A 16,082-nucleotide genomic window follows, 5' to 3' on the forward strand; every position below is an offset into this window, starting at 1 on the left:
ACAAAGCTTTTTTTAAAGTACATATGGTAAACACATATATAAATGTTGCAGTAAAAATACTAAACATCCAGCTCATACCAAATAAAAAATTCAAAAATTAATTATTTTAATTCATTTTAATTATACTGTGACTGACCCAAACTTATTAGTTTGCAGAAATATATAAACTATAAAAACAAAATGGGGCCTTAAGCTCACCTGGTATACCAAAGCTTCCTTCTTAAAATCAAACAATAGTGTAACGTTAGAAATATGTCAAATAACATAATGTCTTCAAAGATTGTTTTAGGCACATATCTACTTGACATGAAATCCTCCATGGAACCTTTCTAGAAGCTTTTCCCTTTGTGTCCTATCTTACTTGTGACCTAACAAAGATCCTGCTCCTGTAGGATTCAGCAGTAAGTTTAATGGAGCTTCTTTTTGCTGATCCTCCTGTAATAAATGACCAGTACCATCAGTGTCAGGTTGAGGAGACAGCTGGTGGCAAAGTTGGCCAACACTGTGATGTCTCCTGTCTGGACAAGCGTTGTCACACTTCTTGCTGAAATATGCAATGAATAAGCACATATTTGTTTTCTGAACAGTCTATCATTTTCAACAATACAGATTAAAAGATCAATTTTATCAGAACATTTTATTTAAATGCTACAGTAAACAACTCTGTTTCATATGTTTTTTTCTAAAAAGACAATGTATAACTTTTGAAAATTGGGTTTCATTCAGGATCTCAAAACTCTCTATTGCGATATCATGTTTATCAACAGGTTGAAAAAGATCAAGTATACTACTGGTCTTGAAATATTTTGGGGGTGGAAATTGTAAGTGTCTATTCCAGTAAGTAATGGTGATCTGCCATGTATCTGGTGTGGACAAACAAATGGCTGATAGTGTGAGCAAATATTTCCATAATAATACTCAAAGAATATGAATTCTACTGGAGATTAATAATAATAATAATAATTGATTCGTGAAGCGCCGCCTAATGTCCATCGACAGTTGCTCACTGGCGCTGTGACAAAGTTAAAAACTAATGTCTAAATGTCTATGTACATATGCCAACAATCAGATTGTATGTTTGGTTTAATGCTACACTGAGCAATATCCCATGGCATCGGGGTACAATGACACACAATCCCCCAGCCTGACCTCTTAATCCATTCATTCTCCAGGTACAACAAGCATAGGTTGCTGGTGACCAATTCAAACCCACAATAAAAATGGGATCATGAAATTATGAGTGATCGTGAAATATGAACAACACCACTACCTACCCATGGTTGTGTAGAAAGCCATCCCCCATGTGACAGCACTTACTTGTCCAGGGTCCTGTTTACTCACTATCGAGTATATCTGCATCAGTTTGCTACCTACTGACAGTGGCAGACCAGAACCCTTAAAGAATACAAAACATTTTCAATACATTTATTTGCATAACACTTTCTTGATTCTCAAACATCTTTGAAAACAAAAACACTCCACATGACACAATTCTATAGCTTTTCAAAAGACAGAAAAATATTCTGATTCCTATGTAAAATACCTTTTCATAAATAGATTCATAAATGTTTTATCTGTATGAAGCTTGAAAAACATTTATTTTTTCTTAGCTTAAGATATTTTCTTGTTTCTGTGAATTTTTCAAAATAAAAACAGTCAAATTTACTTTCTTTTCCAAAGTCAAGTTATTCAATCTAATAACGTAACTCAAATTGGTGTAGGAGAGTTTATTGGAGCAGGGCGATTAGTGCAGCGAATATGGTAAGCATAATCACTCAAATCATCTAATATCTCTTTTGTTTCAATATTTTTGGAAATGTATAAGTTGAAACCTGGCTGGAAATTGTATTTCAGTTGTGTAAGCCCAGCGTGTCAGTTTAAGTGGGAAGAAGTACAAAGTGATATAGTTTGAGGCTGTTTAACACTGTGATGGAACCCCCACCATGGGTATGAAGATGACATCCATATGCTAATAATAAAGGCGAATGGAAGCAAAGCAACACAACTTGGTATGATCCTACTGTCAAAAAACATGATTGGAAGAGTTATCTCCCATGAATGCAACTCACAATGGCCAACTGCAAAATAACATCAGGCACAAATCTGAAAGCAAAAGAACTGCTCACGACAAAATAGCTGAGTAAACATAAGGAAAACAAAGATGCATCATGCATTAAATACTGAAGAGAAACAATCTTAAGAAGAAGAAGAAGAAGAGTGAGTGAGTGAGTGAGTGAGTGAGTGAGTGAGTGAGTGAGTGAGTGAGTGAGTGAGTATGGTTTTACGCCGCTTTTAGCAATATTCCAGCAATATCACGGCGGGGGACACCAGAATTGGGCTTCACACATTGTACCCATGTTGGGAATCGAACCCGGGTCTTCGGCGTGACGAGCGAACGCTTTAACCACTAGGCTACCCGACCGCCCCAAGAAGAAGAAGAAGAATTCCTATCTCCTGATCTCTCTGGGTAGTATACACACCTCTAAACTGCTTTGCATTTCCATTACACCTTATCATAACCATTCTCGTATTGGTGAACAGGAGCATATTATGAACAAAGAACATGGAGGCACTAAATATAATATAACCTGTGTTTCAGTGGACCGCCTTACTGTGCTCGGAGTCAGTAAACTGTGTCTGAGTGGGGTATTCATCTTAAACTGTGGTATGGTATCTCAGTGGTCTAGCACTATAAATTAGCCATTAGTCCAGACTAGTACAAGCAGCCACACACACATTTTGAAATGGTGATAAATCTTTTTCGTTTGTTGTTTAATAACTCACAATATTCCAGCTATATGACGGCGGTCTGTAATAATCGAGTCATAACAATCCAGCGATTGACATCATAAGCATCAATCCACGCAATTGGGATACGATGACATGCAGTCAACCAAGTCACCAAATCTAACCACCCAATCCATTTGTTAAACTGCTATACATTAATAAATCTGTTAATATTGCTAATGGAATAACACTACCATTAATTCATTTAATTCTATCATGAGTTCCTAGTGTTGAGAGATATTCTGAATTCTACTGTTAAAACGGAAATATTACCAGGTTATAAAACTGATCATTCATTCGTTTTTTAATTCTTTTAGTCAGGAAAAAGGGTAGAGGCTACTGGAAGTTTAATCCTTCTCTGTTGCAATATATCAATTATGCAAACATGGTTATTTCAACATTAAAGGAGACAATAAGATAATATGCGGATCCAAAATACAATGCAAATGATTAACAAGTTAGAGAAATATTCATTGATCTTTCTGTGAGTTATAAACTATTTCTTGAAGGTCTTTTAATGAAAATTAGGGGGAAAACAATATCCTTTGCAACTGATAATATAAAAGAAAAAGAAAAAAGCTTGATTCTTTGGAACTAATCATAAATGACCTCGAAGATAAAATAAGAGATGATTTTCAAAACATAATGAATCATTGTTATCCAAACTCTCCAAACATAAAATTGAATTCTCAAATCTAAAGGAAGAAAAAGTTATATTTTTGTTAGAAATCAATATAAATGGTACAATGAAGGAGAAAAACCAACAAAATATTTTTGTCATTTGGAAAATAAGAACATTATGAATAAACTCATAAACAAAATAATTTTTACTGATGATGGAAAGGAAAAAATAGAAGGACAATTGATCTTGGACAAACAAAGACAAAGATATACATCCAACAAAGACCATAATGGAATGGGTCGAAATATCATGATTTGTGTCGATTGCCATACATCTTCCCGAGGCAAGAGAGTTAACTGACTTTAAAAGTCCAGTTTCCACCCTTGCCGAACTAGTCTGAGAATTCCTGGACTCGATTGTAGCGCCACCAGGGGTTATTATGAGTTATGTCCCTTCTGAGCCTCTCCTACTGACCAATTCGATTCCACCACTCTCATTTGTTTCAAACAAAATGGCGGCTTACAGTTAAGACGATCTGATCGATAATCAAGATCTTTATTGTGATAAAACGTGTCTTACATCGCAAAGTGCATCAAATCAAGTGAGCACATCATTAAAAACATGAAAAGGTTTGGATAATATCTGTTGGCGGTGCACATGTTTTGCAAATCCTGTAATCGACCGAAATCTGCACGACAGTTTACGAACAGGATTTCGATTTCTTTGCGAGATTTTGATTGGACAATGCATAGATCAGTCGTAAGTACAGCTAAAATGTAACTCCTTAATACTAGCCTAGTTCGGCAAGGGTGGAAACTGGACTTTTATAATCAGTTAACTCTCTTGCCTCGGGAAGATGATTGCCATATAGCCTAATCTAATGTCTATTGTCCATTTCAAGCTGTTTTATTTGTTAAAAAGATGGATATGTATCATCCCATATATATTAAATGTAACATATCAGTCTTGGGAAATAAATTTAAAAAAATTTTTTTTTAAACATAAAAAAGTTCATATCATGTGTATGATGAGACAGGAAGTTATACCAGGCCATGTCTTCAATAAAGAGCAATATTATCGACATAGTTTGAATGTCATGTTCAAAACAAATGAATATATACTGATATCCATTCATTTCAGACAACACCAAAAGACTGACAACCACAGAAATCAAGGATACACTGCAAACCATGGAAGAATTTTAACTTTCAATTTACCACTGTAGTGTAGCAGCAAGGTAACTAATGTTAAATCTGAAACAGAAGTTGAGAAAATGAGCTGCAAGAGGTTCACAGCTAGACATATACATATTGTCAGTAATGAAAAACATACCGGATGAAAATATAATAAAATGTTGAGTCAACAATATGGTCAATCCTCACATTCAGGTCACTGATAACATAGAACTTGACTATTTTTTACTCTTTTCTAATCAGAAAAATATATTTGCATATCCAAAATGAACATTGTTATCGGAAACAATTCGAAAGCATTTGTAAGATAAGTTGTATACCTTGCAGCACCAAGAATGTGTACTCGAAGTATGTTGACAGTGGATACTGCATCGCAAAGTGGTATGTCAGCATTATGGAATATCTGAAATACAGAGACAATATTAGACTGAGTGTCTAAAAAGTGAAATAATATGAGGTCTTGGGCATTGTACCATATGCTACGATGTTTTGACCTTTGAAATGGCAGTCTGTAACAATCAAAGAACATGTTCAAGACATGCAAAGGAAAGGTTTACCATGTTTATTTTCTAAGACCAGGTGAACTATTTCATTTCATAGCAAAAATGGATAGAATTATCATAAAAAAACCTGCATGCTATCAGAAATCTATGGGCCAATATAACTTGATAATAGCCCTCATTTCCCTCACGACAGGCTGTAAGCTTTCTTTTGTTATTTGACGTCATTAGCGTCACTTTCCTTGTTAGTGATGTCATCCTAGAGTATGTTCTACATGTTCTATGATATTGCTGATTTGTATATAAGTTAACTCGATTTTAAGGTTTTTAACATTGTTAGAGTCACTAAACCATTTGTTGTTTTGCTCATTTTGGGATAAGCTACAAATTCTATCCTTTTTATCTATAATAATGGTAACGTTATTTTTCAGGCCATTATCATTTGCAGTCATTATCATGGCCCTTATCTCTCTTTCCTACAATCAGCTTTAACAAAAGTAATTCATGTGATTTAAACCTAATCAATATAAGTCTAAACTATTGGCGTATGGATGTTTTTGTGGACCGTTTTTGTAAAGCATCCGTTTCATTAAATGAATTCATGTGAAATAGTATAGTAAATATGACAAAATAGCCATACAAAATTCCAAGTGTAACTGGCAGAAGCAATGTGTGAAGAAAGCGAGATAACACCAACAGACAGACAGCTTGACTGAGATATGTAACCAGCTGTATCTGACATGCCAAGTTCCACACACAATCACTGAGTGACAGCTGCTATTGAAATTCCTATTGTCACATGCACAATGGATAAAGGATATAACTGGCATGGATACCATCCGGCAAATTGTACTAGACTGTGTAAATAAATATGTTGAATAGAAATTTAATCTCACTCGTAAGTTATTCACACACATCCTAGGCTACCACTCCCAGGTTATATATATCCTCAAACATATATGTGCTCCAAATCCGATCTCGTCACACAACTTGATTTGTGGTTGGATGTCTTACCCACATGTTTCCAACATGACACTGCCAAAGCTTATCCCTCTACCGCTCTTAGACCTGAAAATAGATACAATCTGGGGCACTTTGAGAATAACACATGTTACAATGACTGTTAAACTTAAAATATTGCACATGAGCTGCAGCGTAGCAGACGCTTCCGTCGCCATCTTGAATTATTTACTGCGGGTTGGATGCATCTCTTCAACAAAATCAAAAGAATAGTGCAATATTATATTGGCTATATTAGTGACATTTAAATAAACCATTCATGGATATAATGTAACAACTACATTTATTCATTCTCCTTATTTCGTAACTACTCTAATCTATTCAGTGCGGTACTGCATTTGTTGACAGCTTCATTGGATTCAACATGGCAACTAAAGCGGCGAAAGGTGCAAAGCAAACCAAAGAAACTGATAAGAAAGGAAATAAGAAAAACGATGAATTGCCTTTAGTGGAAGAAAAGAAAGAGGATAGTCCAGTTGAAGGAGAATTTAATGACACACCAGAAACAGTTGAAACAGAAACTGTCGAGGATCTACCTCCACCAAAGGAGCCGACGCCTGAACCAGTTTACGATGAACCAACATTATCAGAGCTCATCATTGAATGGTGTGTAACGTTTATATTGGGCCTACATTGTAAACAAGATGTGCATCTAGACAACTTTCGTTCTGTTTCATGAGGAAACATGTATTAACATATGCAGTGTTTGAATAAATGCCAGGCGACCATCAGGACTTCAGAAGCTGAGGGCCCTGACTAAACTCTTCAGGACCTCGTTAAGAAACTGCAACTTTTTCTGTATATCGACATGTGAATTTAGGGCTGGCCAAAAAGACCCATAGATGTTTGAAACAATGGGTCCAACACGAGATCTACCTGCCACAGGCCTACTGGCAGTCACTTATTTATTTCAAACACTGAAGATATGTTTTTGTATTGTATATCTTTATAAGTATGTGATAATCAAGTTCCATTAGTGTTCACCACAATAGATCTAACTGTTAAGATGAATTTTTACAGTACAATATAAACTGCACATGCATGTAACATGTTTCTTCATGACACCTGAAATATATATTTCAATCTGTTACTGTGGTTTCAAATTTTAAACCGTTAGTTGGGATACTTGATTTCATATATTCATATGGATACCTGACTCTCTAGAGTAAAATCTGGTTAAAAGTTGCATTTTGGTGCTTGATGAAACTGTCTGTTATGGGAAAGAGTGTGAACAACAATAAAAGTTAGTGATGGATAACCATTCCAAGTGATCCGATTCAAAACATGTGGAAATCCGTATGAAAGGATATATTTTCTTTATGTTTGCAAAAATATATTTCATTTGCAAGATCGATGTGTGAAAACCAGTATTACCTAACTGAACATGAAATGTTGATTCATTTTCAGGACTCATAAGTTTATACCATGATAACTTCTGTTTCAGTTTTGAGGGTGAGAAAGCCAGAGGACTCTATGAAGGCGAGGGCAAGGCTTCCTTTGCAGGTGGACACTGCTATATTGTAAGTGCCACATAGCTATATCCAATTATTTATTTCTAGTTTCATTGTTGGACTGACTATCATGTGCTTATTTACTGTTAAAACTCGATGAACATAGTATAGGGGATTTATCTAGTATTTGTACATTTTTACCCTTGGCAGGCAAGTTGGGAAAAAAGATTATTACTGAGTTGTTCTTTTCAAGTTCTAATTTTCATAAATTAATTTATGTTTGAACATTGCATTCAATACAATACTGTAAAACTAAGCATTAAAAATTCCTACTCTTTATCGTTTATAAGTCAAAAACAAACAAGTCTCCTAAATCTCTGCAAATTTACAAAAGTAGTTATGATCATATTATTAGTAACATAATGAACTGGTAATTGTTTTAACTACCGCCACTTGGTGCAGAAATGGGGCCTAAATAAGCAGGTCTAGATGAATCTATAGTATCTACCATGGTTAATAATCTTCATTTATTATAATTTCAGGGCCAGTTTTCCGAAGGTTTGATGCATGGCAAGGGGATGTATGTCTGGGCTGATGGTGTTGTTTATGAGGTAAGTGCTCCTACGAGATGTATGCTCACCACATCTAAACTGTGTTAAACATGTCAAAAAAGGTAATGCAGTAGTCATGCTCCTCGAGATCACTGCATGCATATTATAAAACACCACCAGACCACCAATTATATTGTTCCCATTTAAGATACAGTCGTGCCCCGCTTATACGGACTTCAGATATCCGGAAACCTCGGTTCCCGGACGATTTTCATTCAAAACGAAATAATTACTATACAAATTTACCCGTATATCCGGAAATTCAGTTTCCGGAACCGGACGGTCATTTTCATACACAAAACACTGAAATGCACTCAAAATTGTCTCACTTATCCGGACAATACACTTCCGCTGGTGGAAATCCTTTGATTCGTGAGAAGTCAATTAACCAAGTGACACTGAGTTACGTTTGAGACGAGCTTGTTTATTGTACATGTAATCCCCTTCGATAAATATGGCGTCTGTGGAGGTCAGAGGTCAAAGTTGACCTTGATTACGTATTACGAGAACATTAAGAGGAATTGTTTTATATCTAGGGATTAAGATTACCTTGTGTATTTTACATAATTGAAGGGAAGTAACTCTTCCAGTAAGAAGCTGGTTTCAGTTATACGGAAATTCGTTTATACGGACGAATTGTGAAATGACGCAAGTGTCCGTATAAACGAGGCACGACTGTATATAAAGAGAAATATTGATAAATGTTTCTACAATAGTGAAAAAGACTTCTGGCTACCCTGAACCAATGTTTCAATATTTGACATCCATTTATTTTGCCTATGCTAATTCATTAATGGAAATAACAACAGCCATTAATACAGTATGACTACAAATACATTTCAGGGAGATTTTTGCAAGAATCAGGTGACAGGAAAAGGGTCATACAAGTGGCCAGATGAAAGGTAAGATAAACATTGAAACTAGGGCTGGGATGAGTACGAATTTACTACCCGGGTACCCACCCACTATTACCCCACCCTACCCGGGTACCCACTGTAGGTCTCAAGAGATAGGTACAAAATGTCCGATTGTGTATTTGTGCACAAATAAACAATCTGGTCATGCATACACTGAAGTACTGTAAACAGGGATTTTTTTGCGACTGTTTTATTATTGCGAGTTTTGCGAACGAGACTCAATCGCAAAAATTAAAAACGCAAAAATAAGTATAAATAATACATACATACTTTATTCATTGCAACACGTCATCAAATGTTGAAATCATCAACCAGAACTACAAGTTACTCAATAAGTTAAAAACACAAATGAATGCAGAATGGTCACACAATACATCACAAATGACAGTGTAGACAGACCAGTTAGTGTCACTGTTACAGTAATCCTGCCTTCTTCCAACCTCGCTTGATTGCGTCAGTGTCCTTTGCAATTTTGTCCACACATGACATGACACTAAGTTAAGTCAATTATCGTATTTGATAATTGGTCCCAATCTCTTCCGGTCAACTTTCCGGCCAACTCAGAAAAACTAGCTTCGGAGAGAAGCTGTCTATTGTTTGGTACGCGAGGGGTCATCTCAACACGGCAACTCGCAAAAATATCTCGTCGCAGTATTGTCTTTGGCGTGGTATTCGCAATATTTTAACTGCGCAGAAATAAAGCTGTTTACAGTATGTATTTAGATACATGTATTAAACAATCTGGTCATGCATACACTGAAGTATATATTTAGATACATGTATTAAACAATCTGGTCATGCATACACTGAAGTTGACTCAAGTTATATTTTCATTCAAAGATATGAAAGGTCAGAAGGAATGCGAACATTTGTGACTTGTAGTTTAACCATAGAGTTCTAGATACTTTTGTCATTAAACAATATATCATGTGACTAACCACGGGTCCGGGTAGTCCTGTGGGTACCCGGGTCCTACTCAGTACCCACCCGACCCGGGTACCCAAGCTACACGTCCCGGCCCTAAATAAAACCTCTGGGCTCATTGATAAATTTGATATGTCCAAACTCAAGAGAGAGAAAATCTATTCTAAAATTTAAATATTTCTTTCATTATGGAAAACTTTTGTTCATCAGATCCATAAAGGAGGTCATTAATAATAAGCACATTGGGCAAAAAGATCGTTGTATACAGTCTGTCGCTTCCACATTTGCAAAACTAGTTCTTTAGGTTGTCATTTATTTTAAACAGATTTGCAAGAACCTTTGTCCTTAAACTTAATCAATTTAATTATTCAACACCTTTAGCACTTACGAGGGTGAAGTGTTGAATGGCAAGAGACATGGCGCTGGAACATTCCGGTGCCCGGACAATGCCATGTCTTACAGTGGAGACTGGTGTGGGGGAAAACGTCATGGCAAGGTAGGTTGTTTGCTGCTACCTGGGGTCATATCTCAACCCAAAAGCTGAAATGTTGATTTCCCTATACCAGGGATGACTATACAAGGCGTTCAATAAGTTTTGCTACTTCAATATAAGACCAAGTCACAGGATATCTTTTGCACTTTTTTTTATCTCCATTCACCTCAATACACTTATTCCATTTGTCCATCAAGCTTTAAATACTACTTTTATAGAAATCCGCAGATTGGCCCTCTAACCACGCCTCTGTGGCAGCCTTTATGTCCTTGTCATCCTGGAAGCGCCTTCCACGTAGGGCAGATTTCATTTGCCGGAACAGGAAATAGTCACTGGGGGCTAAGTCTGGGTTCGAACAGTTAAATCACCCACCCAACAGCCCAGACTGAGCCCCCAATGTCAATATTTAGCTTCCTCAGAATCATTGAGGAAAGTTATGAAAGCACTCATAAAATCACATATTTTGTCGTATCACATCTAGATACCCTTAAACAGTACAGGTTATAAGTGCAAAGTGCAATTTGTAAATGGGATGATGCAGAATGAAGGATCTTCCATGAATATACAGAATTGAAGATTTATTTTTTTGTTCATTGTGAATGTATGATTATTTTATGATATATATGATATCTCCAATTCAATTTTTTTTTAATCTACTCTCTTGAAGGAATATTTTTAAAATGCAGATTGTGGACAAGTGCTTAATCTGATCTGTGTAACCTGCTTGGATAAGCATCAAGGAAACATTTATCTGGATAATCTTTTCATAAGTATAATTATTGTAACTTCCCTTAGTTGTCTCCCCTTCTAATTTGACTTACCTCACCCCCAGGGCCGGATGGATTATGACCCCAATGGCCGTTCATACTTCGAGGGTGACTGGGTGTACAACATCCGCCATGGTTGGGGGACACGTCAATACCCATCTGGGAACGTTTACCAGGGCATGTGGTTCAACAATGTCCGCCACGGTGAAGGTACGATGAAGTGGTTGGACAGGAACCAGATCTACACTGGTCAGTGGGAGAACGGTATACAGGTGAGTGTCAGACAATGAGAGTAATTCATTCATAATGATAATGATGCTGATGCATGTCTGGATTATGCAGTATCCACACGGTACCCTGGTTGACATGTCAGTGTCCCTTCCAACTGCTTTCTAACCCATGGGGTTTCCAGGTTGATATTGGAGACTTTAATGGATTGCGTGGTCAGTGATTTGTTGATGGTGTGTCATTGTATCATGATGATGTGGATTGTTGCTCATAATATTAGTCACTGGATTGTCTGGTCAACTCATTTATTTAGTCCACCATCTTCTGGATGTAATAAGTTGTGTTCACCAACAAACAATTGTGTTGGAGTATACAAGCAATGTTACTTGTTAGTGTTCATCTTCCAGAGGCAAGGGAGTTAACTGACTTTAAAAGTCCAGTTTCCACCCTTGTCGAACTAGGTTGGAATTCCTGGGCTCGATCGTAGCGCCACCAGTGGTTATTATGAGTTAGGTCCCTTCTAAGCCTCTCATATGGACCAATCAGATTCCACCTCTAGTATCACTTGCATTTGCTTCAAACCAAATGGCGGCGCCCAGTCAAAACGATCTGATCGACAATAAAGATCTATGTTGTGATAAAACGGGTCTCACAAAGCAAAGTGCATCAAATCACGTGAGCACCTTGATTAAAAACCTGAAAAACCTTGAAAAGAATCTGTTGACAATGAGTTGGCGGTGCACATGCTTTGCAAATCCTGCAATCGACAGAAATCTGCACGACATTTTACGAACCAGATTTCGATTTCTGTGTGCGATTTTGATTGGACTATGCATAGACTCGTTAGTCCAGCCAAAATGTAACTCCATAATACCAGCCAAGTTCGGCAAGGGTGGAAACTGGACTTTTATAGTCAGTTAACTCTCTTGCCTCGGGAAGATGGTTAGTGTTAGGCACTAGAAGGTTTTGCAGTCACATGACCATTTCTTTCAACCAGGATGAATTTGAAAAGACAGTCAATTGATGATTTGTACCTACATGATAATGAAATCTTTTGCTTGATGATGTCATCTCTTGGGCAGGGCTTTCACAAGTTCTATTTACCAGTATTCATATCAGCTGAGGGGCGGTTGGTTAGCCTAGTGGTTAAAGCGTGCACTCGTCACGCTGAAGACCTAGGTTCGATTCCCGACATGGGTACAATGTGTGAAGCTCATTTCTGGTGGCCCCCGCCGTGATATTGCAGGAATATTCTTGAAAGCGGCGGTAAATCGAACTCACTCACTAATTCACTCATATCAGCCAAGGACCACCTCTGTGGCCGAGTCGATAGAGTTGAGTGTCTGCCTGGGAGAGAGGGAGGTCGACTCCTGGCCATGTCATACCCAAAGACATTAAAAAATGGTACTTTTTGTTGTGCAGCAATCTTTTCGTGATGTTAAACCCGATTTCATCCCATCCCATCTCAAATTATCAGCTGGTCATCATGTTACAAGTCACTTTCACTGAATCGTTTCTCCTCATAGCATGGTATGGGTCAACACAACTGGCTGCTGCAACGTGTGCAGGGATCTCAGTACCCGCTGCGCAACATGTACGACGGAGAGTTTGTCAATGGGCTGAGGCATGGTTTTGGTACCTTCTATTACGCTAACGGCGCCAGGTACGAAGGCTACTGGAAGAACAACATGAAACATGGCAAGGTGAGTGTGGAAAGGAGGGAGTGAATGTTGTTTTGTGACCCAGTCGTAGCATGGTCAGATTAGATTGTATGAAGTTACATTTAAGTCAGGTTATGATTATGCATAGTCATGCAGATCATGATATACCACTCAACTTTTGATAAGGATAATCAGATATATCTTTTAGTTGAAATATTAGGGCTGGGACTTGGTAACTTGGGTACTCGGATTGGGTAGGTAATGAGCCGGACTTCCTGGACCTGTGGTTAGTCACATTATATATTGTTTAATGACAAAAATTATCTAGAACTCTATGTTTAAACTACAAATCACTAATGTTTGCTGTTCTTTCTGACTACTACGTCCATTCCTTCTGACAACTTCTGTCAACTTCAGTGTATACACCTGATCGTTTTAAAAGTGTATCTAAACACATTTTGTCAGGGCTACGGTCAACCTTTTCCCAATCGGGCATTTTGTATCTACCTCTTGAGACTTACAGTGGGTACCCGGGTAGGGTCGGTTAATAAGGGGGTGGTACCCGGGTTGTAAATTTGGACTTGTCTCAGCCCTATAGAGTGTATCATGGAAAGATAAACAGATTTCCCTATCGAAAGTGGAGTTGTATACTATGACTACTGTATCATGGCCAATTATTGGAGCTGACCAATGTCATCATAGACAGCTCTTATGACAAGCATTGGGCAATTAATCATTCTCAAACATGTAGCAGGGAATGGGGCGGGTGGTGATGTTTCAGAAAATATTGGCACTAAAATGGACAGGAATGTCCTCACTGAAAATGAGTTGCTTCTCTTCCTCCTCCCCCCCCCCCCCCCCCCCCCCCCCCCAATATTATTTGTCTTTTTTTTCAAAACTGGAAAATGTATGAGTCAGAACAATATTGCAGTAAAAATAGTCTGTTTCTGATAAAAGTCCCAGAATATTTTGTTAAAATGGTCTGTCCTAAGGGACTGGTGCTGAAAGGGTCCCACTGGTTTTTGTTTTTGAAAGTATAAATTACCATGATTAGTAGCTTGTTCCAATATTGGGTTACACAATATTCATGGTCCTTAGGAACAAGTCATAGACATGTGTTTCCTGCTCTGTCACAAGAATTCTTAATTCAAGACCAAAATCCACACACTAGAATTCTGTTAGCACTAGATTATAATAGGCTGCCAGCTTATCATGTTGGATGCACATATGAATGTTGAGTCCATGTTTGGGCATGAACACACAGTTCCCCAAATAGATTCAGTGTTTTGGTGTTGCAGGGCAAGTTCACATTCAAGAATGGTCGTATCTATGAGGGCATGTTTGAGAAGGATCACATCGTGGAGTACCCAGACTTCAATGTAGATGGCGCCACTACTCCAGACATCACCAGCATTCGGACAAGAACACCATTACCATCAGGTGAAAATATGTAATCCTAAAAGTACAACTTATTCCAGAACATGAAGTTACACAAAGCAGCAGTGCATATGACTTCCCAGTGGAAAAGGTTTATGTATGGTAGGTACTACCTGTTTTGAAGTCCTACTGCGCCAGCCATATGTTTCATTCCCGGAACCAAAAGTGACATCATCAGATCGGGAGAGCTGATAACTGTCATATTAAGCTGGGTAGATGCATGGAACTTTCAGGTTTAATGTACTGTGTAAAGCATGTTTTCCTTTATACTGGTGGGCACGGGTGGCCCAGTTGTCTAAGGCGCCACGATTCACTGTGCAGAGTTACGACCCTTGGGCACGCCAGAAACCTATGATTGTGGGTTCGAATCCTGGTTCGCCCCGATTATGTTTCTAGGTTTGTCAGCACCATATCCGTGCTCGTGGGTTTCACCGAAACGTCGGAGACCTGCATCACTTCTGGCTTTCCTCCCACATTAAGCTGACACGCCACGATATAACTGGAATACTGTTAAAAGCAGCGTTAAACCCAACTCACTCCTTTATACCATAAGTAATCTCTTTCTATCGAAGGTTTATGTCTTTGTGGTGGGGTCAGAGGAAATCAGGGGAGGGTCACCGAAATATATGACAGTCTCTAGGGGAGGATGAAAAAAGTAATACCCACCTTTGGGGCAGGCCATTATAAAGGTGTATAAGGAACTGGGGAGGGTCATCCAAAAATATAACAAGCGTTTGGGGAGGTTTATTATTTTCATTAGTGCACCAAAAAACCCTGACCCCTGTAATAAATGACTGGTCCCTAACTTGAGGCATGGTACTCCCCAAGCTCCTCACAGCGATAGCCCGTTCGCGGAGCTCTCTATACTATGGCTGCCACCAGTCAAAACTCCCCACTGTGAATAGGTGGCCACAACCATGCTTGGAGTTGAACTCGCAACCGAATGACTGTTATGTTTACAAACAAGTGACGACTGTCTTGACACCGAATACACTTATTGCTGCTAAATTACATTCTTTGTTTGTCAATTTGAATTTCTGTTTCATTAAAACTATCATGTTTTTGATATAGTAAGAATGTAAGGGAGAAGTTGGTTGATTTTCCATTAGTCTGCAATCCCGAACCAATCTGATTATTAAAACAACAAAGAAAATTCATCTGGAAAACCCGGTCAGTCGTAAACCTTTTCAAAATGAAATATCATGGCATTCCCAAAGATATAAACAAAAGTATCAACGTTAATACATTTGGGGTTAAAGGGCAAATTTCAAGATTCTTGTAATTGCCGCGCCCACACTGGTGGCAGCGATGTTACCGAGAGTGTAACGAAGGTGTCATGCGCTGGGAAGGAGCTTGGGTACTCCCTGGTTTGAATGATGGTTTGTTATGTTTGTCTTGGAGGAGAAGATGGTGAAGCGGCTGCCTCTGTTTTTGCAAGTATTTTAGACATGTGTTAGTTTTGATCAAACCA

The 16,082-nt window shown here is 38.1% G+C and overlaps 2 protein-coding genes across 2 annotated transcripts in view; one reads left to right on the plus strand and one right to left on the minus strand.

Moving 5' to 3' along the window:
* Positions 1-6,280, minus strand: LOC139479049 (solute carrier family 66 member 3-like). Its single transcript, XM_071261796.1, has 6 exons — positions 6,117-6,280; positions 4,923-5,005; positions 4,590-4,662; positions 2,070-2,136; positions 1,275-1,395; positions 1-544 (listed from the first exon to the last, which is right to left on the minus strand). Exons 1-6 carry the CDS (start codon positions 6,278-6,280, stop codon positions 408-410), a joined length of 645 nt encoding a protein of 214 aa, XP_071117897.1. The 3' UTR covers positions 1-407.
* LOC139479048 (radial spoke head 10 homolog B-like) overlaps positions 4,577-16,082 on the plus strand; it is a 24,802-nt gene continuing 13,296 nt past the window's right edge. The window contains exons 1-9 of the mRNA XM_071261795.1: positions 4,577-4,646; positions 6,471-6,728; positions 7,567-7,642; positions 8,116-8,184; positions 9,028-9,086; positions 10,407-10,521; positions 11,351-11,557; positions 13,040-13,216; positions 14,473-14,614. Coding sequence (XP_071117896.1) covers positions 6,487-6,728; positions 7,567-7,642; positions 8,116-8,184; positions 9,028-9,086; positions 10,407-10,521; positions 11,351-11,557; positions 13,040-13,216; positions 14,473-14,614 — 1,087 coding nt within the window. The 5' untranslated portion in view covers positions 4,577-4,646; positions 6,471-6,486. The remainder of the gene's footprint in view (positions 4,647-6,470; positions 6,729-7,566; positions 7,643-8,115; positions 8,185-9,027; positions 9,087-10,406; positions 10,522-11,350; positions 11,558-13,039; positions 13,217-14,472; positions 14,615-16,082) is intronic.

This window comes from Haliotis cracherodii, unplaced genomic scaffold, assembly GCF_022045235.1.
Source record: "Haliotis cracherodii isolate W230 unplaced genomic scaffold, xgHalCrac1.p SCAF_4, whole genome shotgun sequence".
In the NCBI taxonomy this organism is placed as follows: domain Eukaryota; kingdom Metazoa; phylum Mollusca; class Gastropoda; order Lepetellida; family Haliotidae; genus Haliotis; species Haliotis cracherodii.